Genomic DNA, 26,489 nt, shown 5'->3' on the forward strand with positions numbered 1-26,489 from the left:
TCCTTCTTGATGAGGTCTTCCTGGCCACTGTATTTAAAATGTGAAAACCACTTCTCAACCCTTCCTATTCCCATTTTCTGCTTTACTGTTCATCTTAATGCTCATTACCATTTAACATATTATATATTTTAGTTATATTGATACTGTTTTTCTAAATTAAATGAGGGCTGTATCCCCATGCCTAAAACAGTACCTGGCAAATGTGGATACTCAAAATATATTTTCTGAATGAATGAACCAATCAGTTAATCAATAAATGATATCTGGGTTATAGACCAAGAGTCAGAAAATTACAGTCCACAGGTCTACTGCCAGTTTTGTCAATAAAGTTTTATTGGAACATTCATTTGTTTATATGTTTTCTATGACTGCTTTCCCAAAACAAAGGTGAAGTTGAGTAGTTGTGACACACATCTATGACCTACAAAGCCTAGAATATTTATTATATGGTTCTTCAATAAAAAGTTCGCCAATCCCTGCTTTGGATTCATAGTCAACTACTTCCTAGATATTGCTCTCTGGATACATTCCAGAAATCTCAAATCCAATCTGCCCCAAACTGAGCTTTTTCTCCATCTTTCTAAAATTTTCCCATTCTGTATTTCTTATATGTATGAAGTAGAGTCCCATCCACACAGTCTCCCAAATGTAACTCTATTCATCATACTACTCTAATTTGAAGCAAGGCTTTCCCAAGCCTGCAAGAACAATTTCAAACATTCCAAACTCCTTAATTAGACAAAGCCTAGTCCTTTTAGGACATGGCCACCGTCTGCCTCCAATCACATCTCCTGCCACTCCTATTTCCATTTCATGTTCCAACAATATAAAATGGTTTGGGGTTTTAGGTCCTTGGGCCTTTGTTCACGCTGAACCGTCTCCTTGAAATTTCTTTTCCCTATTTCCCTTTCTTTCCCACTTTAAGTATTGACATAGGTTGTACTTCTCTGCAAGTACCCATCCTTGATAATCCCAAAGTGCCCTGTATATACCCAATAATATCACTGTACCAAAATGACTGGTAAGGCAGCACTGTATAGTGATTAAGTACTTCAACTCTGAGCCAGGTACATGGATTTAAATTCTAGCTCTCTCACTAGCTAAATGGCCTTGGGCATGTAACTGTCACATAGCATGTGTTTATTATCATCTTCACATTTCAGCTGAAACAAAATGACTATCAGAGAAGTTACATTGCTCAATGTAACACAGATAATATGGCAGAGAATGTCAATTGTTCTCCAATATCCATTCTCTCCTTCTTTTAGTAAAAGAACTAAAGTCTTAGCTAGGCACATGGCTGCCCCAAACAAAAACTAAATTTCCCTGCTTTTCTTACAGCTAGATCTGACCATGAGATTAAATTCTGATAAATGGTATGTAAATAAAAGTGATATGTGTGACTTCCAGGTCATTGCCTTAAAGGAAAGGGTTATATCCTCAGCTTTCTTTCTTTCATACTTCCCAATTGATATAATGTAGAAGATATTTGGTCATGCAGATGAAGCAGCACCTTAGGGATGACGGAACAACAACAAAGAAGTAAGCTGGGTTCTAGCCTTTGTCAAGTCACTGTATCAGGCCTGGACCACCTTGCTGAACTGTTCCAAACCAAGAAATAAATGTCTCTTGTGTTGGAGCCACTGTGGTATCTTAGCAGCCTAACCTGTATCTTACCTAATACAGCTAGTAAGTGGAAGAGCTTGGATTTGAACTGTGCATACCACCTGGACTATATCACCAGTCCCCTCCCCCTGAAGAAAAGTTTTTATTGAATTATGCTCTGCTAGGATGGCATTGGCTGCTAGAAAGCCTAGAGTCAAATGTAGGGCCATCCGTAGCAAGTGTATAGGACTTGTCATTAAATATTTCTTGTCTAGTCTCATTCCTGGGTTCATTTTCTATCTGTATCATGATTTTTCATTTTTCATTTGACCTAATTACAATGTACACTACTTCATATTTTACATACCATATAAATATAACACCTTAAATTCTTTAGAATGTGATGGGGTTTTAATAAGTATTGCTTTCTTTATGGTTTAATTGTACATATACCACTTTTATACCTATCATTTTCCTTTGTTTACATGGTTGTCTCCATATTATACTATTAACTCCTTAAAGGCATGTACAATGATATTTTTCTTCTTCTATACCATCTTGCATGGGGTCTGATAATAAAATAGTTGCATGGTCAAGCAATGTTTGCTGAACGAATGAATTTCACAGGGTCAGAAATGCTATTAAATGTCATTGTGTCATATGGAATTTCCTTCCATTATAACTTGGACCAGAGACAAGACACAACTCTAAAAATTGGCTAGGGGAAAGTGTCACATGGTTGGAGGAGTGATGGTGAGGATAGGAAATACATACCTTGACAAAGTGCTCAATTAGGATTTCCACCACAATGTTCTGGAATTTGATGTTCATCATGGCAGCCACAGTGTCCTCCTGAGCTCTCATGAGAGTGGGCCCAAAGATCACCCCCATGTTAGAGGGGGTCATAAGATTCTCTTTGCTGTGCTCACACACACTGCCAGAAGAGAAAGAAAATGATTAACAAGATTTTCTCCAAGACCCCACTGTAACCAAGACTGTGTTAGATGCTTTAGGGGGTAAGAGAAACTAAAAAGTAGAAGAAAAGGAGAGGCCCAAAATATATATGGGAAGAAAAGATTATAAAGGAAGCAACTAGCAAAGAATACAAGATAGCATATAATTAGGGGCCAAAGTGAGCCATAGCTAACTTAGTTTGTAGCACTGTAGAAGTCACGAGAAGAGGGGTGGATGGCTATAGCATTTGGAAAGACAGGAGGGAAGCAAGACGGTATTCCAGGGCAAGAGGTACAGCATGTATAAAGCATATATAAAGAAGAACAAAGCACATAGAGAAAGTGCCTACCAGTCTCACCAGTCAGGAATCTAGTCTCTTCCCCAGCCCTAGCTAGAGAGGCAAAAAACTCAAAGAGCCAAAAGAGATCCTTAAGATGAGCACTTTATCATTGCCCTCACATTACAGATGAGAAAATAGAGGTCCAAAGAAGGAGAGAGATTTGGCTGAAGCCACAGTCAGTTAGCCTGATTAAAGAAGGGCCTGTAATCCCAAATCTTCTGGTCCCTGGTCACTTTCCTTACTTAAATTACCTTAAGGGGCTTCCTATCACTTATAGGACCCTGCCAATTCTCTTCAAAGTAGCAATTAAAGTCTTCAGTAACTTGACACATATTTCCAATCTCAATGCACAGCTTGGGCTCTGAAGCTGACCTGGGTTTGAATCCCAACTCTGCCACCCATTAGCCGTGCAACAGTGAATGTTGCTGACCTAACCTCTCTGGGCTTCAGTTTTCCCACTTGCAAAAATAGTATCCACCTCAGACGGTTGTGAAATAAATAGAGCTAAATTGCTTTAGCATGGTATCCTGGAAATATTCCATTAGAAGTATCTGCTGTTATAATGACCTCTCCAGGAGCCTCCATCTAGGCACTGCTGATGTCTGACACTCTTATATACTACACTGCTTAGATAAAGTTTTCTGGCTATATCATGCTGTTTCAGATCTCCGTATCTTTGCTCATGCCATTCCCTCTGTTTAGAATGTCTTCATCCTCCTAGAGCCAAAGAATGTCTATCCTTTGAGATTCACTTTAGGTGACATCTCCTTCAGGGCTCTCACAGCCCACTGTCCTCATCTTGATTGACACCATTGGCAAGTCGAATATATTGCAATTTTCTGTTTCTTATCTGCCTTTCCTACTAGGTGGTAAACAACTTCCAAGTGTGTGTGCCTCACACAGAGCAGATACTAATTAATTATTTTTAATAGAACTGAGAGCCTCTAGCACTCTTTCATGTAGTACTGGAGGCAGCTAAGTAAAAGGTGTACAGCCCTTTGGTCAGTTTGGCTGTGGGAGTGGGGAGATAAGGGAATGGAACAGCCCACCGCAAACACTAATTTTCAAAACCTGCCCAGGTCAAGGTCCTTGAGAGACTGACCCCATTAAGAGGCAGGTTCCAGTCACTAACAAGGTAATTGACAGGGACAGAATCCTTAGACAAATCCTAATGAAATCTGTTAAGCCCATGACAAAGGCTGGGTGCCATTCAGATGATAATGAACAGCAACTATTCACAGGCCTTTGGTATTGCTGGACTGGTGATGGATCCCTTTTAACAGTTTAAATACTTCTGCAATTAACCCTTATTCTTTAGTGACAGAATAGTTCAGATGTTAAAATGGAAAAGCAACTCCATGCTGCCACCAAGATCCAGAATGGCTAAACCACTAGTAACAAGGCAAGGACACTTGTGAGACAACAGCCTCCAGCATGTGTAAATGCTTATCTCCTTTTTTGAGCTTTGAAAGAAAGTGACTTTGGTTGAATATGCCAGAGCTCACTTAATCTGCATAACTCCAAAAGGCAGAGTATTTTATTGCTGAAGCCTAGTTTCACAGAGGGTAAAGAACTTAGTTAAGGTCAAACAGTTTGTGAATACATGGCAATACAGGGATTCAAACCCATATCTGTTGGGATCCAAGTCTTACAGTCATCCCATTGCATCCCACTGCCTGCTTGTCTAGTTCCTGTCAAGAAATCAGCCCCTATGGGGGCCCCTTTAAGCTAAAGCCACCTTCTATTTCTCTGATGGAGGTTCGAGGTATTCCATTTAGAACACTCTTTTCATTCTTAGTCTTCTTATGAGATTTGAAAGGTAATCTATTCTTTGGGGAGGTTTCTTTCCATTTGACATCTCTCCTTTTATTATACATTTTGAAAATCATTAAGAGGCATAATTGTAGGTTAATAAGATGAATGAAACCAAAAATAAGGGCATCATGAGTAGTTAATTAGGTGGGAGTTTGTAATATGATTTGGAAGCAAAGAAATCTTAAATTCTCTAGTCCACTTAGACTAAAGAAAATAGATACTTCTTTTTTTTTAACATCTTTATTGGAATATAATTGCTTTACAATGGTGTTAGTTTCTGCTTTATAACAAAGTGAATCAGCTATACATATACATATATCCCCATATCCCCTCCCTCTTGCGTCTCCCTCCCACCCTCCCTATCCCACCCTTCTAGATGGTCACAAAGCACCAAGTTGATCTCCCTGTGCTATGCGGCTGCTTCCCACTAGCTATCTATTTTATATTTGGTAGTATATATAAGTCCATGCCACTCTCTCACTTCATCCCAGCTTACCCTTCCCCCTCCCTATGTCCTCAATGGATACAACTTCTTGAACATCAAAATTTAAACCAAAGAAACAGGTATTAGAGAGAGGTTATAAAAAGCCTCAGTTTAGGAAAAAATAATTTTGATTAGATGGTTTAGATCAGAGGTCATAAATTAAAATGCCTATAAAAACAGAACTACCTTATGATCCAGAAACCCCAGTTCTAGGTATATATTCAAAGGAAATGAAATCAGTATCTCAAAGAGAATATCTGTACTCCCATATTCATTGCAGCATTAGTCACAATAGCCTAAGTGTCCTTAGATGGAAAAACAGATAAACATATACACACAATGGAATATCAATAAGCCTTAAAAAAGAAGGATATCCTGCCTTTTGCAACAACATGGATGAACTTGGAGGACATTATGTTAAGTGAAATAAGCCAGACACAGAGAGTAGAATAGTAGTTGCCAGGGGCTGGGGGAGGGGAAATTGGGGGAGATGTTGGTCAAGAGGTACAAATTTTCAGTTACATAAGATGAGTAAGTTTTAGAGATCTAATATATAGCAATATGAATATAGTTAACGATACTGTATTTTATGCTTGAAATTTGCTAAGAGGGTAGATCTTAAGTGTTCTTGAAAGAAAGAAAGAAAGAAAGAAAGAAAGAAAGAAAGAAAGAAGGAAGGAAGGAAGGAAGGAAGGAAGGAAAAGAAAGAAAGAAAGAAAGAAAGAAGGAAAGAAAGAAAGAAAGAAAGAAAGGAAGAAAGGAAGAAAGGAAGAAAGGAAGAAAGGAGGGAGGGAGGGAGGGAGGGGAGGAAGGAAGGAAGGAAGGAAGGGAGAAAATGGTAACTATGTGAGGTGATAGATATAGTAATTAGCTATATTGTGGCAATTCTTTCACAATATATACATATACCAAACATCATTATGGTATATAAGTAATATACCATAAATATATACAATTTTTATTTGTCAATTATACCTCAACAAATATGAAAAAATAAAAATAAAAACTGAATAAGTTCATTAAACTGGTTCCATCACTAACGCGTTGTATGACTCCGGGCCTATCTTTTTCCATCCCTAGGTATCTGTTCGCTCACCTATAAAATGAGGTGGTTATTGGGTAATCTAAAGAGCCTTTCAGCTCTGCCATTCAGTGACTCTAAGGAAGTCCTTCCCTTGAAAATAATGGAAAAAAGAAACAGTCACACATTACGTGTCTACTGTTGGAAGAACATAGAACCATTTATTAAGTATGTTTGCCCTCCCCACTGTAAAGACCCCCCCAAAAAACCCCAAATAACCAAAATAAACCACCTCAAATCCCAAAAAAACAAATCAAAAAAAGAACTTGAATCAGAGCAAGCCTCTTGATTCAAAATATGGGAAACTTTAAAGGACAAATGACCTGTTTTCTTTAACAAATAAATTATAAGAAAAAAGAAAGAGATGAAGAAGAAACTTACAGATTGGGAACATGGTAAAAACACAGAGGCCCTATCCTATCAAACTTTGGCCTCTGTGTTCTTTATTAGCCCTCCAAGTGATTCTGATACACACAAAAGATTGAGAACTACTGCTATAGATAAGGGATCACCAAACTATGGCCCTTGGGCCAAATCCAACCTGTTTTTGTAGATAAAGTTTTATTGGAGTATTGTTATGCTTATTCATTCACATATCATCAATGGCTGTTTTTGTATTATAAAGGTAGAACTAAGTAGCTGCAACAGAGTCCATATAGCTCACAAAGCCTTCAATATGTATTATCTAATCCTTTCTGGAAAACATTTGCTGACCTCTGCTAGAGATTAAAAGAGACTTAAAAAACATCTGAAAAGATTCCTATGTGTGGACGTTATTTGGATCCTTATTAAAAAAAAAAAAATATATATATATATGATATATCTGAGACTACTGGAAAATTGAACACAGAATATTTAATGATATTAAGTAATTATTAACAGTTTGTTTTCAGATGTGATAATTATATTGTGTTTATATGTACAAAGAATTTTCATTTTTCAATATACATACTGAAATATTTATGGATAAATAATGTCTTAGATTTGCTTCACAATAATATAGGAGGAGGGGAAATGAATAGGGATATAGATGAAACAAGATTTGCTACATGTTGAAAATTGTTGAAGCTGGGTGATAGGCACATGAGAGTTCCTTATAGGCCCATGAGAGTTCCTTATACTATTCCTTCAGACTCAGGATGCCACAAGGATTTAAAAAGTCCCCCACCCTCCTCAACAAAATTTTGGCTAAAGATTTAAGAGGATTATACCTGGATCAAGGTTGAGTAGAGGCCTTTCCAGCCAGAATGGAAAAAAGCATCTGAAGTGACAAAAACCTTTCTTAAGGACATTATTCCTAGGTACGGCCTTCCCTCTACTATTCAGAGCAACAATGGATCTGCTTGCATCACAGAAATAATGCAAACAGCAAATAAAGGTTTAGGTATAAAATGGAAACTTCACTCAGCATGGAGACCCCAATCTACAGAAAGGCTAAGAAGATGAACCACACTCTGAAGAAAATGCTTGCCAAGCGATGCCAGGAAACTCATCTAAAATGGAACAAGGTCTTGCTGATTGCTCTCCTTTGTATACTGGTGGCCCCTAGAAGTGGGCTAGGTATACAGGAGACCACTCTTACCTCCTAAGAGTAAAGAAAGAGAATCACTTCTAACACAGGAGGCAAAAATTAAACAGTATGTACAACAGATTGGTCAATTGTTAACCACTGCATGAGCTTGTGTTCTACAGGTCTCCCCCTCACCTGGAAGCTCCCTTGCGTCCCTTTAAAGCAGGAGACCCAGTGCTGCTGAAAGTGTGAAAAAAGAGCAAGGGGGCGTCCCTGGTGGCACAGTGGTTAAGAATCTGCCTGCCAATGCAGGGGACATGGGTTCGAGCCCTTCTCCGGGAAGATCCCATATACCGTGGAGCAACTAAGCTGGTGCACCACAACTAGTGAGCCTGAACTTTAGAGCCCACGAGCCACAACTATTGAGCCCACGTGCCGCATCTACTGAAGCCCACGTGCTCTAGAGCCTGTGCTCCACAACAAAGAGTAGCCCCTGCTCACCACAACTAGAGAAAGCCTGCGTGCAGCAACGAAGACCCAACACAGCCAAAAATAATAAATAAATTAAAAAAAAAAAAGAGCAAGGATCTGAGCAGCAGCTTGAAGAAAAATGGAAGGGATCCTATGACATTCTTCTTACTACTCAGAAACTTTAAGTATTTGTTCCGACAAGCAGAATGAAAGTTCTGTTTTCTTATCCTTTCTCATACCTCTTATGTACAAAGCTATAGATCCATATGCTGATCCTTTTGATAATTCTAACTGCCAGATATGTGGTCAGCTTCCTATTTCTGGGTCTTCAGGATTGCCTTGATGGGTTTTCCCCATACAGGAAATGGTTTGGAAACAACTGGCTACAACAAGTCTCTCTGAAGTACCAGTTCCACACTGGGCTTCAGACTTATTCCCCTGAATTCCTAAGGAAATGAGATCTTTTCTGTCTACTAAAGTTCCAGCTGTCATTCCTCTTACCTCTAACTGGGCCTGTTGCACCAAAATGGCAGACGAAGGGATTGAGATATTAATCACATAAGACTCGGATCCAGGACTTGGAGCTCAAATATTGTAAATTTGGTATCTACTCCCCAAAATTTAGACACCCCATCTCAGCAGGAAGTAGTCAGAATGGTCGTCACCCAGTTCCCTGAAAGATTTGGGTAAAGATAAAACCAAAGTGGGGATTAAAACCGAGCTCCCCTAAAACCGAGTTCCTCTGCTGAGTTTATGATTAACATCTCTATCCAAAATGATTGTTCCCTTTCTCATCTAATATCTGTTCTCCTCAAGATTGAGGAGGATCAAAGAAAAAGGGGGGAGTGAGACTGAGCATGGCCCTGTGGGGCTCCCAGGACTCCCCGTTTCTTGTAGGGGCAAGACTCCAGCCTGCATGACTTTCCCTGTGTTCCAAAGGGCGGATTTGAACAGCTGCTAATCAAGGGAGAAGCAGCCAGGAAACCACCTGAGGAAAGACTAAAGGAACCAGAGAAGCTCATCAAGAAGATTACCTGAGACCAGATTAGAGGAGTGCAGGCCCTACACATACCCTAATCTTGTCAGAGACCCCACCCTTGAACCACTGTTATAAAACACTTCATCAGATCCTCTGGGGTTGGGACACATAGTTTTTCAGGCAGGAGCTGGCTGTGTCCCCCTTTGCCTAGCAAAGTAATAAAGCTATTCTTTTCTATTCACCCAAAACTTTCTCTCCAAGGTTTGATTCGGCACTTGTGTACAGAGAAGCTGAGCTTTTGGTAACATCCCAATCCCTGAAGATGATGCCCTTAAGGGCAGACAGCTTTGGTTTCATCCATTGGTGTTATATTATCCATAATTTAAATACTTCAACATAGCCAGTGCAATGTCCTAAATTTCATCAATGTCATCAATTGCAATCACACCATTATTTTATTATGTACCACTAAGAAAGAAGAAACTTTCACTGTCAAATCATTATGTAATATTTTTGAAGACATTTTAAATAGAAAATAAACTCAACAATGAATATAATTTAACTAAAATGACTACAACATGAGCAGCTATCATCATGTTCATGCATGTAGAGGTTATGATAATTACATAAAAACTGCTACCTGACAACAGTGATTTTAAGAAACAATTGATTCTAAGATGCATCCAGAATTCAGGTTACAATTTGAAAAAGACAAGTGCCCCTTAGAATGGATGAAATTTGATATATGTGTTTGTTAGTTTTCATGCACACTCTAGGACAGGTCAGTTATGGTTGTAGTATTCTAATTTTAAATGCATACTTACATACTCTAGGGCTGATTAATTAGTATTTAAAAGGCTCTAATCAGAAGCCAGAGGGGCTACTATAAGCTTCAGCTAACCTCATCTCCAATCAAAACCAATGGCTCTGTTAATTAGCATGGCTAATTAGCATGGCAAAATGACTTCTCATTGCTTAGATGTGTCAAGATAAATGGATTGTGGATTGGCTAGAAATATTGTATAGACATTCTCAAGCTTTCATTGACAGGTTAGAATAGAGCAATGATCAATCTTAACATCAGTAAGGTGGGTCAACTAATATTACGCATCTTCAGATGTGATGCAGCATAAGGTACACAAAATCACCTATGATGTGTTCTACCCCCAAAATAGTTAACTTGAACCCATCTAGCCTTAAAATACAACCTCTACTTTATAAGAAATAAAGAAAATAGGGGAACAAGCTGAAAAATACAATGAAAAAGTAGACAAAACTAGTGAGAGTGGCGTGGACATATATACACTAACAAACGTAAAATAGATAGCTAGTGGGAAGCAGCCGCATAGCACAGGGAGATCAGCTCGGTGGTTTGTGACCACCTAGAGGGGTGGGATAGGGAGGGTGGGAGGGAGGGAGACGCAAGAGGGAAGAGATATGGGAACATATGTATATGTATAACTGATTCACTTTGTTATAAAGCAGAAACTAACACACCATTGTAAAGCAATTATACTCCAATAAAGACGTTAAAAAAAAAAAGACTCTACAGAACAACTAATTTTGGGGTCAACTAAGGAAATGTTAATATGGTCTGGAGAGGTAGAACTTGTTGAACTGAAAAAAGGTGGAAACTGTTGAACTGAAAAAAGTTTGGTGTTACTGAACAGCATAACCTCAGTTTGGTAAAAAATGTAAATGTGTTTGTGTGGGGTGTGTGTGTATACATAAACACACACACACTCACAGAAAGATCCAGAAGAAAAAGCACAAATATATTAATAGTAGTGATTTTTAGATGCTGAGAATAGAAAGCTTTTATTTTTGTTTATTGACTTTTTTTGCTCTTCTATATTTTTCAATCTCTACAATGCAATGGTATTGCTTCAGAAATAACAGAAGTGCTATTATTACAAAAATAAGAAGATTCTAATAAGCCTAAGAGCTCACACCCTTTAGAATGGTAGCCCAAGCCTAGGATTGCAAAGGGGTCTTGCATTTGGGCATTAGATCATGGGATTTTATTGCCTGACTACAACTGCATTGCTGTAATATTATATCATCTGTTTCAATTTAAACTTTAATGCGTGATGCAGTCAGAGCAACTGAAAGGAAAGAGAGCTGAGACTTCACTGAGTTTACAGAACAGGTTGTACAACTGTTTTGAATCTGCTTCGAGATAAATACCTGCATGAGTGGCAGAATTAGGCCTGAGGCTTGCTTGCATTGTATATGCCACTGGTTGTGAGATTGTGGGGGAGGTAACCTGTACCATTCTCCTACTTCAGATTAATGGAAGCAATAGGTAAAAAGCAAAAAGAATGGAATAATTGGGAATCTCAAATTGGCTGATGTCAGTTTGTGTTTGCCTGTTATTAGCCTAGAAAATGGGCCAGCAGTGGGAACACACTATGAAGGCATAAGTTATAATTATCATATAGCTTATGAAAGCAGTGGTTGGCAGGCAGGAAAATTATGTGAATTTTGAGAGCACATAGATATTCTTCTCCTGTGTAAATTTCCCTGTTGGAACTAAGCCTATTTTTATTTGCATTTTCCCTATAACTCTTGGTTATAAAGATACAAAAAAATCGAAAGAATGGTACTATGAACATTAATACTGTCTATACCTAAATTCAGGAACTAACATTTTCCTACATTTGCTTTTTCTCTGTATATATTTTTTCTGAGCCCTTTAAAAGTAAATTGCTTCAACCCTAAATACTTTAGTATTCATCTCCAAATAATAAGCATGCTGTCCTACAAAACCACAATAATATTTTTATATCAAGGAAAATTTATAATAATTCCATATCACCCGATATCTGGTCCATATTCAAATTTTCTCAAATGTCATGAAAAAATTATTTTATAGATGGCTGTTTCAAATCTAGATCCAAAGTTCATACACTGCATTTGTTTATATTTCTTTAGCCTCTTAATACAAAACAGTACCACTACCTTTTATCCCCAGGACATTGACTTTTATAAAAATTCCAAGCCAGTTGTCTCAAAGAATGTCAAACATTCTGCATTTTTCTATACCCTGTATTTCCTGTAAACATAAAAGGCTAAATTTGATTGGGGTTAAACATTCTTGGCAAAAATATTTGTTTATGTTGTATACTTCTTACTGTATCCCATCAGGAGGTAGATACGGTCAGTTTGTATCATTATTAGTGATGCTAAATTTGATCAATTAATTAAGGTGGTATTTGCCAGATAACTTCATTGTAAAGATACAGTTTCCATTTGTAATTAGTAAGTAATCTGTGGGTAATACTTTGAAACTATATGAATATCTTGTTCCTGAAAAATCTTTTACTCAGTGGTTTTGATCCATGCCTGAAACAGGGTGCTGAGGTTGCAAACTCGTAGTTTTTCTTTTTGTTTTCTTTCTTAAGTGTAGTTGATTTACAATATTAGTTTTAGGTGTACAACATAGTGATTCAATATCTTTATAGATTATACTCCATTCAAATTTATAAAATATTGGCTATATTCCCTGTGTTGTACAATATATCCTTGTAGCTTATTTATTTTATACATAGTACTTTGTACCTTAGTCCCCTACCACTATCTTTCTTACCCCTCTCCACTTCCCTCTCCCCACTGGTAACCACTAGTTTGTTCTCTACATCTGTGAGTCTGTTTCTGTTTTGTTATGTACATTAGTTTGTTTTATTTTTTAGATTCCACATATAAGTGACAACATACAGTATTTGTCTTTCTCTGCCTGACTTATTTCCTTAGCATAATACCCTCCAAGTCTATCCATGTTGTTGCAAATGGCAAAATTTCATTCCTTTTATGGCTGAGTAATATTCCATTGTATGTATATATACCAGCTGCTTTATCAGTTCAGTTCATCTGTTGATGGACACTTAGGCTTCCACATCTTGGCTTTTGTAAATAATGCTGCTATGAACACTTGGGTGCATGTATATTTTTGAATTAGTGTTTTGTTTTCTTTGTATATATACCCAGGGGTGGAATTGCTGGATTATATGGTAATTCTAGTTTTAGTTTTTTGAGGAACCTCCAAATATTTTCCATAGTGGCTGCACCAATTTACATTCTCACCAGCAGCATACTAGGGTTCCTTTTTGATGACAGTCATTCTTTTGTTTGTTTGTTTGTTTAGAAAGAAGAAAAGAGTTTTATTTATCACTATGGATGATAAATGAAACAATGAGTAAATAAAATTATACTTTTAATATTGATTTACAGTATTTCAAATATCTCTGGGTGTTTATATTTAATCTACATATCCATTCAAACTTCTTAAAATTATTTTCATGAGCTAATGATCCACACAGAATTTTAAAATTCACAGTATCCTTCAATTTTGTTTATTTTATTAAAATCCAGTCCTCGATCTAATTGCATTTCTTTTCTTCTTTAAAATATAAATAGTGGCACTTAAAATAACACTAACAATTGCAACAGATCCAACCACTGACAATACCAAGGTAGAAATGTTAACTCTGGGATTTGGATGACTTTCACCAGGACTGTGATCTGCTTGAGAAATAAACAAAGCTACTTGTGTAATGTTGGATACTTCAACATTACAATTTGGATGTCAAATTGTGTAATGTTGGATACTTCAACATTACAATTTGGATGTCAAATTGCTTTTATCCACACTTTGAATGGCAATGAATGGCAATGAATATGTGGGTTGCATTTTCTTCTGAGATATTTCCTGGTTTGAATGCAAAGGTTTCCTTGGAGTTGGCCTCATTTGGTAGCAGATCAGTAGTGTTTACTTGCAGAGCATCGTCAAAATTATCCCTTAGCTCCAGGATGTTTCCACTTATTCTTATGATATACTGTTGAACTTAGGAAAAAAACTTACAAATGATGTAGGAACTGGAGCATCCATTTAAAATTCCTTTTTATTAATTTTTCTCAAAAACATTTAGTTATGTCAAGCTTATACTCATATCCAAAGTCTTATTTATTTTTCTATAAAAGCTGAATTCTGATTTTTAAACTCTGCCAAATGCTACCTTCTCTGTATGAAAAGTGGTAGCAGGTTATAATGTGTCACATTTGATTGATTCAAAACATGAGATTATAAAATTAATACTTTTCTGAGCTATCAATTAAACATTATTTTCCTCTTACTCACCCTTACACCCTTGCTTTTGCAATGAGTACCTTTCACTTAATCAACACTGCATGACACTTTGTCCTTACCATTTACAACATCAAAATAATCCGGTGCTGTCCATGTGTTTTTTATTAATTTTCATTGTAGTATAGTTGCTTTACAGTGTTGTGTTAGTTTCTGCTGTGCATCAAACTGAATCAGCTATACGTATACATAGATCCCCTCTTTTTTGGATTTCCTTCCCATTTGGTCACCACAGAGCAGTGAGTAGAGTTCCCTGTGCTATATAGTAGGTTCTCATTAGTTATCTATTTTATACGTAGTAGTGTATATATGTCAATCCCAATCTCCCAATTCATCCCACCCCCCCCCATGACAGTTATTCTGACAGGTGTGAGGTGATATCTCAATGCGGTTTTGTTTGCTTTCTCTGATTATTAGCAATGTTGAGCATCTTTTCATGTGTCTGGTGATCTGTATGCCTTCGTTGGAAAAATATCTATTCAAGTCTTCCCATTTTTTAATCGGGTTGTTTTTTCAATATTGAGTTGCATGAGCTGATCATATATTTTAGATATTAACCCCTTATTGGTCATATCTTCTACAAATATTTTCTCCAATTTGGTAGAATGTCTTTTTGTCAATGGTTTCCTTCGCTGTGTGAAAGGTTTTATGTTTAATCAGGTCCCAGTTTTTGTTGTTGTTGTTGTTCTTTTTTTTTTTTGCTTTTGTTTACTTTGCCTTAGGAAACAGATCAAAAAAATATTGCTACAATTTATGTCAAAGAGTGTCTTGCCTATGTTTCACTCTAGGAATTTTACAGTATCTGCTCTTACATTTAGGTCTTTGATCCATTTTGAGTTTATTTTTGTGTATGGTGTTAGAGAATGTTCTAATTTCATTATTTTACATGTTGCTGTCCAGTTTTCCCAGCACCGTTTATTGAAGAGATTGTCTTTTCTCCATTGTATATTCTTGCCTCCTTTGTCATAGATTAACTGACCATAGGTGCGTGGGTTTATTTCTGGGCTCTCTATTCTGTTCCACTGATCCATGTGTCTGTTTTTGTGCCAGTAACACACTGTTTTGATTACTGTAGCTTTTTGAAAACTAGTTTTTCTAATTATATCATTCCTCTCACATTTATTAGCTGGTATTCTTCAGTAATAAAGGGCTTTCCTTACTCTAACTACCTCCCATGGATTTTTATTTATTCAAAATGTTATTACCAAATACAGCACTCATTGTTTTTGATGTTTCGGTTGCTCCAGATGTAATCAGTGTCAGCCTTTTCAAGCAGATTCTGAATCTTTGTGACATGACCCTATTAGTGCATGAGCTCTTCTTTGCTTACAAAGGTATACTTGATCCAAGGCTCACCTTGTATTTTCCTTGCCCCAGACCTGGAATCAGCCAGTTCTCTAAGAAGACTTGGCACTTTTGAGAAGGGAATGTTATTTAGAGACAAAAGATCTGGGCATTACATGTGTTTATTGCTTTTTTGGGTAGAATCATTTCAAGACTGGTTAAGTGAAGAGAAGATTTTGTTGTTTTGTTTTTATTTTTTATTTTTTTTATTTTTTGTTTTGTTTTTAAATCATGAGTTCATAGTGGCATTCTCAATTCAACTTTACCATTATAGAATTTTTTTTTCTTTACATCTTGAATTTTGTATCCATATCTCTTTTTCTTACACCATAAACCTTGGCTTCTGACAATATTAATATATTTACTATTTTTTACTTTATCCTTATGAGATACATATACATAAAATAATTTCAAGTTATAATTATAATATTACTAGTACTAATAAACCTACTGGGTGATGCTTACAACTTTTTTTTGCAGTTTTTCCTGTTTTTAGAATATATTTCATTAGCATGAATCAGAGACTGTGTTGACAAGTTAGATGAAATAACTTTTCTCTGTATGACTATGCTATGAATTTGATAAACATTTAGATTCATTTGCTTTTTTGCATTCCATTTTAGGGTTTGTAATGTTTTCCTTTTGATTTATTTTTACTTTTTGGATACCTAAAATATTAATATGGCTCAAAAGTCAAAACCATAGAAGGAGGTGGACTCAGAGGAATCTAGCTCTCATCCTTGTCCCTTCCACCCTAGTCACCACCTATCCCCTGTAAAAAAGAAAACAAAAGAGAAGCCTCAATTAAATAAAGTCAGGAGACCAGAAGGGGGAGCTCTCATACCCTGCCATGATAGCAGAGCCCAACAGGAAGAAAACAGATTTTTCTTTCCTGCCAAGGACTCAGGCCAATGAAAAGCCATGGACTCTTTGTTTACTATAGCCCTCCCAACTTCCTTTTCCCCTCTATAAAAGTGTTGTCCTTCCCTCATCATGTGGGGACTTGCCCATTGTTTGGCATGGTTGCAGATTCCAAATTACAAATCTCTGCTCATCCCAAATAAACCCATCTTTGCTGAAGAAATATCTGATAGTCTATTTCAGGTCAACACCCCCTTAGTAACCATTTTCATTAGTTTGTTTTTATAACAGCTTTATTGAGATATATTTCATATACCATAAAATTTACCCTTCTAAAAGGTACAATTCAATGGTTTTTAATATATTCACAGAGTTGTCCAACAATCATCACTATCTAATTCCAGAACATTTTCACCACTCCAGAAAGAAACCCTGTAACCATTAGCTGTTACTTCCCATGTCTCAGTCCTAGGCAACTATTAACCTACATTCTGCCTCTATAGATTTGTCTTTTCTGGACATTTCATAAAAATGGAGTAATGTAATATGTAGCCTTTTGTGTCTGGCTTCTTTCACTTAGCATAATGTTTTCAAGGTTCATCCATGTACTTGATTCCTTTTATGGCTGAATAATTTTCCATTGTATGTTTATACCACATTTTGTTTTTTCCATTCAGCATTTGGTGGTCATATGGGCTGTTTCCACCTTTGGACAATTATGAATAATGCTGCTATGAATATTTGTGTACAAGTTTTTGGTGGAAATTTGTAATGCATCTGGAAATCACTTCAAAAACAAAATTCATATTTTCCTCGTTCTTTTTAATGACCATATAATACCACATTGCTTGAATATACCATGATTTACATAACTTGTCACTTATTGTTGGACATTTATGTTGTTTCCAATATTTTGTTACTAAAAATTACACTGCACTGACACAAACTTGTGCATATGTTGTTCTGTATTTGTGGAGGTATGTCTTCAGAGTAGATGCCTAAAAGTGGAGTTGCTGGGTCAAAGGATAACTGAAGATGCAGATTTTTTTAGATATTGCCAAATTCCCCTCCTGTAGGTCTGTATTTGTATTGCATTAACACCAGCAATGTGTTGGACTCCCTGTGCCCCAAAGTCTCATAAACAGAATGTGGTCAAGCTTTAGGGTTTGCCAATAAATGGTATCTCAATGTAGGTTTAATTTTCATTTTTCTTATTACAAGTGAACTTGCACAGTTTTTCACATATTTAAGGTTATTTGTCTTTCTAGTTCTGTGTTTTGTGTGTTTGTGTCTATTGCTCCTTTTGTTCTAAGGATTTTGAGGAGCAAGATTCTTCAAGTAAGATAGATGGCCAGCCTTTGGGTGGAGGGAGGTAGGTGTCTCTCACTAACTGCTAGTAGGAGAATCTTCAACTGAATCCTTAGCTCATGTCACATATTAAGACTCTTAGAAAGTCAGAGCTGGAAGAACCCTTTGAGATTAGCTATTCCAGTCCCCTCATATTATAGATGACCAAACTGAGGCCCAGAGAGTAGGATGGACTTTCTTTAGGTTCATAGCAAATTAGCAATAAAGCTGAAATTTGAACCCAAAGTCCCTTTTCCCCGGGCAACTTCAAATTAACAACATGTGCTGATTTTTGTACTTTACGGAGATTATCATAAACAATTTTTTGGAAAGAAAATGCTTTTTAATGTTTGCTATTAGCCCAAATTACAAGCATTGGCAATAAGTATAAAAGCCATTGTCTTGCTAATTCTGCCTATTTGTCTGCAATATTGGCTATAGACGTATTAAAAAAACCCAAAAAACAAAAAACTTAGAATGTCAGAGTTGGTCAGATCTTGGAGAGATATTATCATATCACAGGGGAACCTGAGGTCCAGAGGTACAGAGTGATCAGGATTTATTACAGCAGGAGGCAAAGAGGGCCATTTAACCTTCACTAAGGGCCTCAATTTTAGGTCTTTTGAGATATTCTCCAAATGAGGTTAAAATATCTCATCAATGCATTAATGAGTGTGCTGATAGCTTTATTTTGTTAAACACAAACACTTAAAATGCATCACAATTTTTCTAAGCTTGTTGTCTCACTTATTTACTTTTTAATACACCAGGAGTGGTCTTAAGAGTGACCTGCCCATGGTCCTCAAGAAAGCTAGTAGCAGAACTGACACTAGAACCCAGGTTTGCTGACTCCTGGACAGAGTATTTTCTGCTGCACCATACTGTTTCCTTAGAGCAGCTAGCCTTTTATGAGTCAAGTAAATTCATCTTTATTCACAACATTGAACCTTCATGCCAGGAAGCACTACAGTCGGGCACACATGCCCCTTACACCCACCCATCTTAGAGCCCATCACCAGACCTACTCTCTGAAATGCTGCTATCTGTTCCTACATGCCACACCCAGGCAAAGAAGGTGACCATAATCATAGTTCACATGTCTTGAGAACTTCCTATGTGCCACGTACTTCACCTGTGTTCATTCAAATCCACACAACAGTCTTATGTGGTAGGGAATACTACTCTCATTTTATAGATGACCAAACAGGTTAAGAGAGGTTTTCCTAATATTACACAGCTGGGATTTGAACCCACGTTTACCTGACAGCAAAGCCTGTATTCAGCCACCATTCTACCTGGTGTTACCATTCAACTGAGACAACCCCTCAACTAAGATGCATGATGACCCTGAGAGGATATATATAAGGGTAAAGGGAAAACTGCCTTTCTCACAGAGCACTCAGACTGCCCAGGATGAAGCAGCTGGGGGCTGGGACTTAATGAGCTGACAGACAGTTTATCTGCAGTGCTACCATGTGGGCCAGCCCTCTAATAGGAACTCTTCCTGAAAACCTAGAAGTTACTTACTTGACCAAGTGTTTTATAAGAAGTTCCAGCATCTCTCGGTTCTTTTCTGGTAGCTTATATACCAAGGAATGAATAGCTCCCAGCCGATAATCCAGGTTGTCAGACTCTGAGAGAGAACAGAGAGATAGTTTTGCCTTCTGGGCAATTGGATCAAGCAAACTCTCATACATATACACACAGGCACACACACACAGGCGCACATGTGCACACACAGACATAGACAATCAGAGACACATAGAGTCAAAGAGATGAAAAGAGAGAGATATATATAGACACAGGGACACAATGACAAAGAGAGACCAAGAAACAAAGACACTGAAAGAAAGAGAGGGAGGGAGAGAGACTGACTAAAAGATAAAAACATAGATTGAAAACAAAGAAATAGGCCTAGAAAGATGAAGAAATAGAAGAGAGAAGAGAAAAGAAATATGAGTAGAGAAGACGAGACTGTCTCAGAGCAAGTCAGAATTCTGGATACAGCAGGTTGCTCCTAAAGTTCCACATGCAAACTTCCAGCTGGAATCCCTTGCCCACCCACTTTCCTTGTGGAACTAGGAGGTATGCTTCTGCCTCTAGGTTCCTATGAAAATCACTGAGAGACCTCAGAGTAAAGATCAAAGCTCTCTTGCCTCAACAAAGATTCATTATGAAGACAAATCCCCTGAATCTTTTTCCTAAATACCATACAAGGCATAATGCAGAAGAGTCACATCAAGGTAGGGAGGGATACTCATACAGTGGCCTCAGCCAAAACTTTTAATGCTTCTTCAGCTGCCAACTTTTTGAGTGATTCTATATGCCTTATTTCCTATGTACCCCTCCACCCTCACCATCGGTCTTATCATCTAAAAAAATATGATGCTAGCACTAAAAGATTAGGAGTAATAATTCACAACACAATTGAAAAGCATTTGAAAAGGCAAAGTGCTGAAAAAATGCTGAAATAGTAACTGTAATGGAAACATTTTGCTGTCCCCTGGCAATGTGAGCCATCTTGTTCTGATGTAAGAGGCAAATCAATCAATAAAGTCCTCAGACCTGTCATATCCCTCGTTAGCCAGTTTTCTCCAATTCACTCAACTAACATTGATTTATGAAAAATAATACAACACTTGAGTTAGCAAGTAAGAATACTCTCATTTGACAGTGGACAAAATCTGTGTATATGTTTGTTTTTTCCCTCACTTTCCCTCAAGCAGTCTTCTAGGCTTGTTGCTGTAAACATTACTTAGAAGCGAGGACAACACAATTAACTAAGTAACATAAATACTTACTGGCAGCAGAGACCAGCTCTTTGTGAAGTCTATAGGTCATGACAGGTTCAGAAAGATTCCTGAAATTAATGAAGACTGTAAGTTCCTTTGGGGAGGGAGTAGCAAGGCCTTAGATGCGCAGTTCTGTGAGCAGCAAGCCTGAAGTTTCTGAGCTCCACAGATTAACGACTACATACATTTCTCTCTTCATCTGAAACTTTGTCAGAGGAATCCTAGTTGCTAGTAATTCGACAGAAGACCTATAAAAGTATGAGCTGAGACCTTGTGCAGGGTCTCCAATTAGTTCCCCAAAGTGAAAAGAGGCACAAATCAGTCCTGCAAAATTCCAAAGTGGACCCACTATGAATGCTACTATGAAGTCCTTACAGTTGGATACTTCCTCAGTTTCCAAAATGCTTTTATATCTGTCCTCCCATTTGATCCTTCCAAAGATCCTGTGAGGTGAAGCAGTAATTCAAATCCCCATTTAATGGAGAAGGAAATTGAGCCTCAAATAGGTTTCTTTATTTAGTCAAAAAATATTGGCTGAGGGACTTCCCTGGTGGTCCAGTGGTTAACACTCCGTACTTCCACTGCAAGGGGAACGGGTTCGACCCCTGGTTGGGGAACTAAGATCCCGCTTTCTGTGTGCTGCAGCCAAAAAAAAAAAAATGTTGGCTGAGCCCCTACTTGTGACTGGCATTGTGCCAGGTATTGGGGATCCAGATGAGTTAGACAAAGTCTAAACCTCCAAGGAGCTAATAGTCTAGTTGAGGAGAGTTCCATATACAAAATGTAGGTGATGCATGGCTCAGAGGAAGGAAGTAATACACTAATAATAATAATAATAACAAACTATCCACTAAGTGGTTTATATATATTTACTCACTTAATTCTCATGACAACCCTGTAAGGTAGATATTGTTATTATCTACATTTTATAGATAAGGAAACTGAGCTTCAGAAAAGTTAAATAATTCATCCTAGACCACACAATTAGTAAGTGGCAGAATTTAGCAGTCTGTCTCAAGTCCATGTTCTTAATCACTACGTTATACTGCTTGCCACTGCTATTATTGTAGTAATCTAGGTGAGAAATAATAAAGGCCTAAACGAAAATAGTGCCATTAGGGAAAGAAAGAAAATGTGAGGAGAGTCATTTGAAAGACATTAAAGACAGAGCTCCATCAACAATTGCATATGTTGGTGACAGAGAGAGTAATCTGGTTTGGGTGACTGAATAGATTAGAAATTGATTGAGAGGGAAGTGGAGATGCTATGTCAGAAGGGTTTCTGGGATAGCCAAAGGCAGATGTTTATTAGGAAGATGGATGGAGTGCCTTTCTAAATCTGAGAAGTAGATGTGGAAATCATGAACCTAGGAGGGTGATTAGAACCATGAGAACAGATACCACTGCTCAAGGAAAGATGACAAACTGGCAGCCAACAGCTACATGAGACCTTTCAACATTTCTTCCCTGTCCAGAGTAGTGTGTAAAAAAGAAATGGAATTGAATGAGTCATCAGAATATGAAAAAATTGTGTATTTCACATAAAAATCAATATTGTCTGCCTCTATTGAAAAACTGAAAGATCTGTCTATATTGGGTCCATATGGTTATTTGTGGAAGTAAAGAATATTGCTGTTTATATATAAACAAAGGGATTGCTATGCAAGTAAAGGTTTTATATGCAACAAGTTTAACATGAAAGCAGTCTACTTCAGTCATTTTCATGTCCTGGCTTTTGTGGATATTTGAATTTTCCATCCCCTCAGTGTAGTAAAAAGAGAGGAAAGCCTTAGGAAATACCAGGTAGAAAGTCCATAAAAGGGACTTCTAAAAATGGTCAAAGAGGTGAGAGAAAATCCAAAAGCAATGGATTAGCAGAATCCAAAAGAAGAAAAAGTTTCAAGGAGGGCTTGTTAACAGCTTCAAATGCTACAAAGAGGTCAAATAAGGTAAAGGCTGACAATTGTCCATTGTGTTTAGAATTGAGGGAATCACTGGTGACCTTGGCAAGAGCAGCTTCAGTAGAGCAGAGGGGGCGGGAGTCAGACTGCAGTGGGTTAAGGAGTAAACTGGGACATTAAGAAGCAGAGACAGGGAGTGTATATTACTTCATACACTGAAGCTAGATTGGGAAGGGGTGAAATATCTCACTAGGCAATCTCATCTAAGCTCCTGCCTCCAATTATCATCTACACTGTTGATGATTCTCAATTTTTTAGCTCAAGCCCAGAATTCTTGAGTTTCATTCCTATATATTTCCTATATATCAAATTGCCTACTTAAAATTCTTGTCCTGATTTCTTCAAAGACACCCAAATTTGACATATCCAAACCTAACTTGTCATATCCCTCAAATTTAGTCATTTTCTTATGTTTCCCAAATCAGTAAATGTATGACCATCATTTGGTTGTATGGGCCGGAAATGTGGAAGCCATTCTTTTATCTCCCTCTCCTCCATCTTCATATCCAAGTTTACTCGCTAAATCTCTAGAATATGCTTATTTCTATCGATCCTCACCGCTACTCCCTAGTCCACACAGAAGCATCATCTCTTTCCGGGACCACAGCAATAGCTTGCTAATTGGTTTCCACCTCTACTTATTTTGCCTCTCTCTAATCTCATCTCTCTATGTTTTTCTCAAAATGCAAATCTCATCATATAACCTCCTGCTTAAAAATCTTTCAATATATTCTCATTCCTTTTAATATAAATTCATACCCCAATTCTTAAAATGTCCTAAAAGGCCTTGCATGATCTGGCCCCTACATATCTCTCCCTCCCTGTCTACACTCAATACTCCACATAAACTGGTACATGTAGTTTCTTAAAAGGGTCTTCCTCTTGCTTCAAGGTCTTTGCATATGAAGTTATTTCTGTCTGGAACTGCCTCCCCCCACCCCCAGTTGACTCCAAGTTATAATTCAAACCTCATTCCAAACTAAAAACCAGAATAAGTTAGGCCTTCCTATTATATGACTGCATAGCACCTTGCACTTTTCCTTCAGAGCACTTATCATAGCACATTATATTTGTATAATTATTTGTCTTTTGTCTATCCACTTCACTGGACTATAACCTTTTTAAGGTCATATCTACTCACAGCTATATGCCTACTGCCAGACACCATGCTAGGCATAGAGTAGGTCAGGAAATGTTTACTGAATGGTTTAGTGAATGGTAGAATAAATGAATGCAAAGAGATGTGTAATGTTGGAGCATATTTACATGCTGAGAGGAAAGAGCCTGTTGAATGAGAGAGGGTAAAGATACAGAAGAGAGAAGGGATGGTTTTTGGAGTAATTTTCTAGAAATGCTGGAGACAAGGGGTGAGTTAGGTGCCTAGAACACAGATGGAGGAAGTCCACTATGAAAATACTGACACATTTAAGAAATCTAAAGGGTGCTGACTGGCTAGTACATATTAAATGTTCATGGATATGACACTTAAGAACAAATATCTCTTATTGGGGTTACAGGCCACTCAAACTTTCAGGCTCGATCTTCTCATCTTTCAAAAAAGCTACACTGCTTGTTATGGGATAAGCTGGGAAAGATGTAATGTGGGAGGGACTTACTCTATATAAATCTCTGAAAAAAAATAACTCCTTTTAAGTAGGCTAGAGACACAGTTATTTACTTGCACTATTCTCATCATCACGAGTCTCCTGAAAGTATGCATAGCAGATTACTCTGTCTTTCTTAAATTACCCAAGCAATTCCAAGAAGGTCACAGCCCCTGGGCAGTGGGGAATAGGGGAATAAGGTGCTCCAATACCAGTGGCCTTATAAGTCAGAGATACTTAGGTTCAAATAATATGAGCCATGATCATGAATATTACTTAATGGGGGAGGGGTATGATTTAATTTCTTCATCTGTAAAATGAGTATGGTAACACCTATCTTATAAGATTATTGTGAGAAAAAAACAATGATATTGTCAACGTAAGCAACTAGAACACACCCTAGCACAGAATAAACCCTCCAACGCCAGTGCTTTTCTTCTTTGGCATATGCAGGAGAAATACTCCTGGAAAGAGCATTCATGTTTACTTAAAGTTCTAAGATGATGCTACAGCAGAAGGTCATTTAATAGCAATATCTGGGACCCAATCTATTTTGGATTAATGATATTTCCCATACCTAAAGTGCCTATCTTAACGTCTAAAGAGTACAGTAATTGAAAAGAAGACATTCTACCACATAAAGTATGGTGCATACATGGGACACAGAAAATGGTAAGAAATGAATGACTCTAAAAAGTGTATATGTCACAAATATTTTTACGCAATATAAATCTATGCCAGTAAACTGAATGATATATTCATCATCATTGTGCATCCCCAAATTTTGCTTGTAAGTTAATTTTTTTCCCGACTGCCACCACTTCATTCAGTTCTAACATTTTTATGGTTGTAGTTTTTTGGTTTTTATTTCCATTATAACAAAAGACATACAAATACACAAATTATGTTTGTGTAAATGCAATTTAATGTTTCAAAATGGTTATTATCCACTAAAACATGTTAACAACCTTGAAATGTCACAACTCCTGATTTTACTAGTGAGCCCATTTGTGACATCACCCTATCTGTGCACAATGGCAAAACTTCAGTTATTTTAAGGGCATGATTTTTAAATAATCTTTTTTAAAGCCAATTTTCTTCAAAAAAGCCATATTTCAATAACTATTCTATTATTTTGATGCTTCCCTTGCTTAAATTCCCAAATTTTAAAAAGTCTCCTAATGCACATTCTTCTTTGACAGAAATTTTTTTCACTATTATTTTCTTTAGCAATCCTACCCAACCTCCCAAAATTGGGACCACATTAACTCCAATCTCCATCCAGAAATATTTCATCAACTCTGAAAAGGAATGTTCCAAATCATATCAGATATACCTGAGGTAGAATTTCAAGGAGCTGGTGATTGTCTTAATGTCCCAGTCACTATTATGAAAATCAACATCTCCTGGACATTTAGGATCTATTTGAGAAGAAAAAAATGAGAAAAAAGTTAACATTCCACAAGATCTTATATTTTATCCCTTTAAAAGAAAAATAAAGTGCATTAATTAAAAGATGGTTACTCTGACCAGTTTTCAAAAGATGAAAACTTTACAACAAACATGTCTTTGAGGTCTCAAAAATTCCCTTATATTGAACTAGGGATGTAAGGAGCTTGGAAGCCACCTCTTTCATTCACACAATAAGAAAAAAAAAGGAACAAACTGAAAGTCAACTCCTCTTAGTTCCATCAGAGAACTGAGGTCATAAGGCAAACTGAAGAAACAGACAGGCAGACACAGAGAATCAAAACTTATAGAGCAGAAGCCCAAGGGTAGAAAACTCCTTAGGAAACAGTACAGGGCTAGGAAAACCCAATCTGTAATTGGCAAATTGCTAGCGGCTCAGTGTGGACAAGACTGAGAGTTAAAAATTTTAAGAAGGCCCAGTCCTAGGGGACTCCCAAGCTTTTGTGAGTTTTACCTCCAGGAGCCCTATCAGGTCCTCACAGTGAAGATCTGAGAAAAATTCCCTCATGTTACTGTAATTCTGAGAAGGAGATAAGAAAATTAGCCATTTAAAAATATGCACAGAGCATTTCATTCTTCTTAATAAGGCCTACCCTCAAGAGAAACTACTTTACCAGAGCTTAACTGACCTGGGAAGGGGGAAATTCCCAATTCCAGAAATGAAATCCCTTCCTGTCTCTTCTAAGGGGGAAAACTGAAACAAAACTGAGAAATACTTGTGAAAGTCAC

At 37.3% G+C, this 26,489-nt stretch overlaps 1 protein-coding gene across 5 annotated transcripts in view; it reads right to left on the bottom strand.

Annotated features, from left to right (window-relative positions):
* The window catches only part of OPHN1 (oligophrenin 1), a 617,232-nt gene that overhangs the window by 97,372 nt on the left and 493,371 nt on the right, over positions 1-26,489 (bottom strand). For all 5 annotated transcript variants that reach the window (XM_082376596.1, XM_082376595.1, XM_082376597.1 and 2 more), the window contains 4 exons: positions 25,627-25,711; positions 20,736-20,794; positions 19,462-19,567; positions 2,380-2,539 (listed from right to left, as the gene is read on the bottom strand). In XM_082376596.1, coding sequence (XP_082232722.1) covers positions 2,380-2,539; positions 19,462-19,567; positions 20,736-20,794; positions 25,627-25,711 — 410 coding nt within the window. The remainder of the gene's footprint in view (positions 1-2,379; positions 2,540-19,461; positions 19,568-20,735; positions 20,795-25,626; positions 25,712-26,489) is intronic.

This window comes from Balaenoptera borealis (assembly GCF_965194805.1).
Source record: "Balaenoptera borealis genome assembly, chromosome: X".
NCBI classification, from domain to species: domain Eukaryota; kingdom Metazoa; phylum Chordata; class Mammalia; order Artiodactyla; family Balaenopteridae; genus Balaenoptera; species Balaenoptera borealis.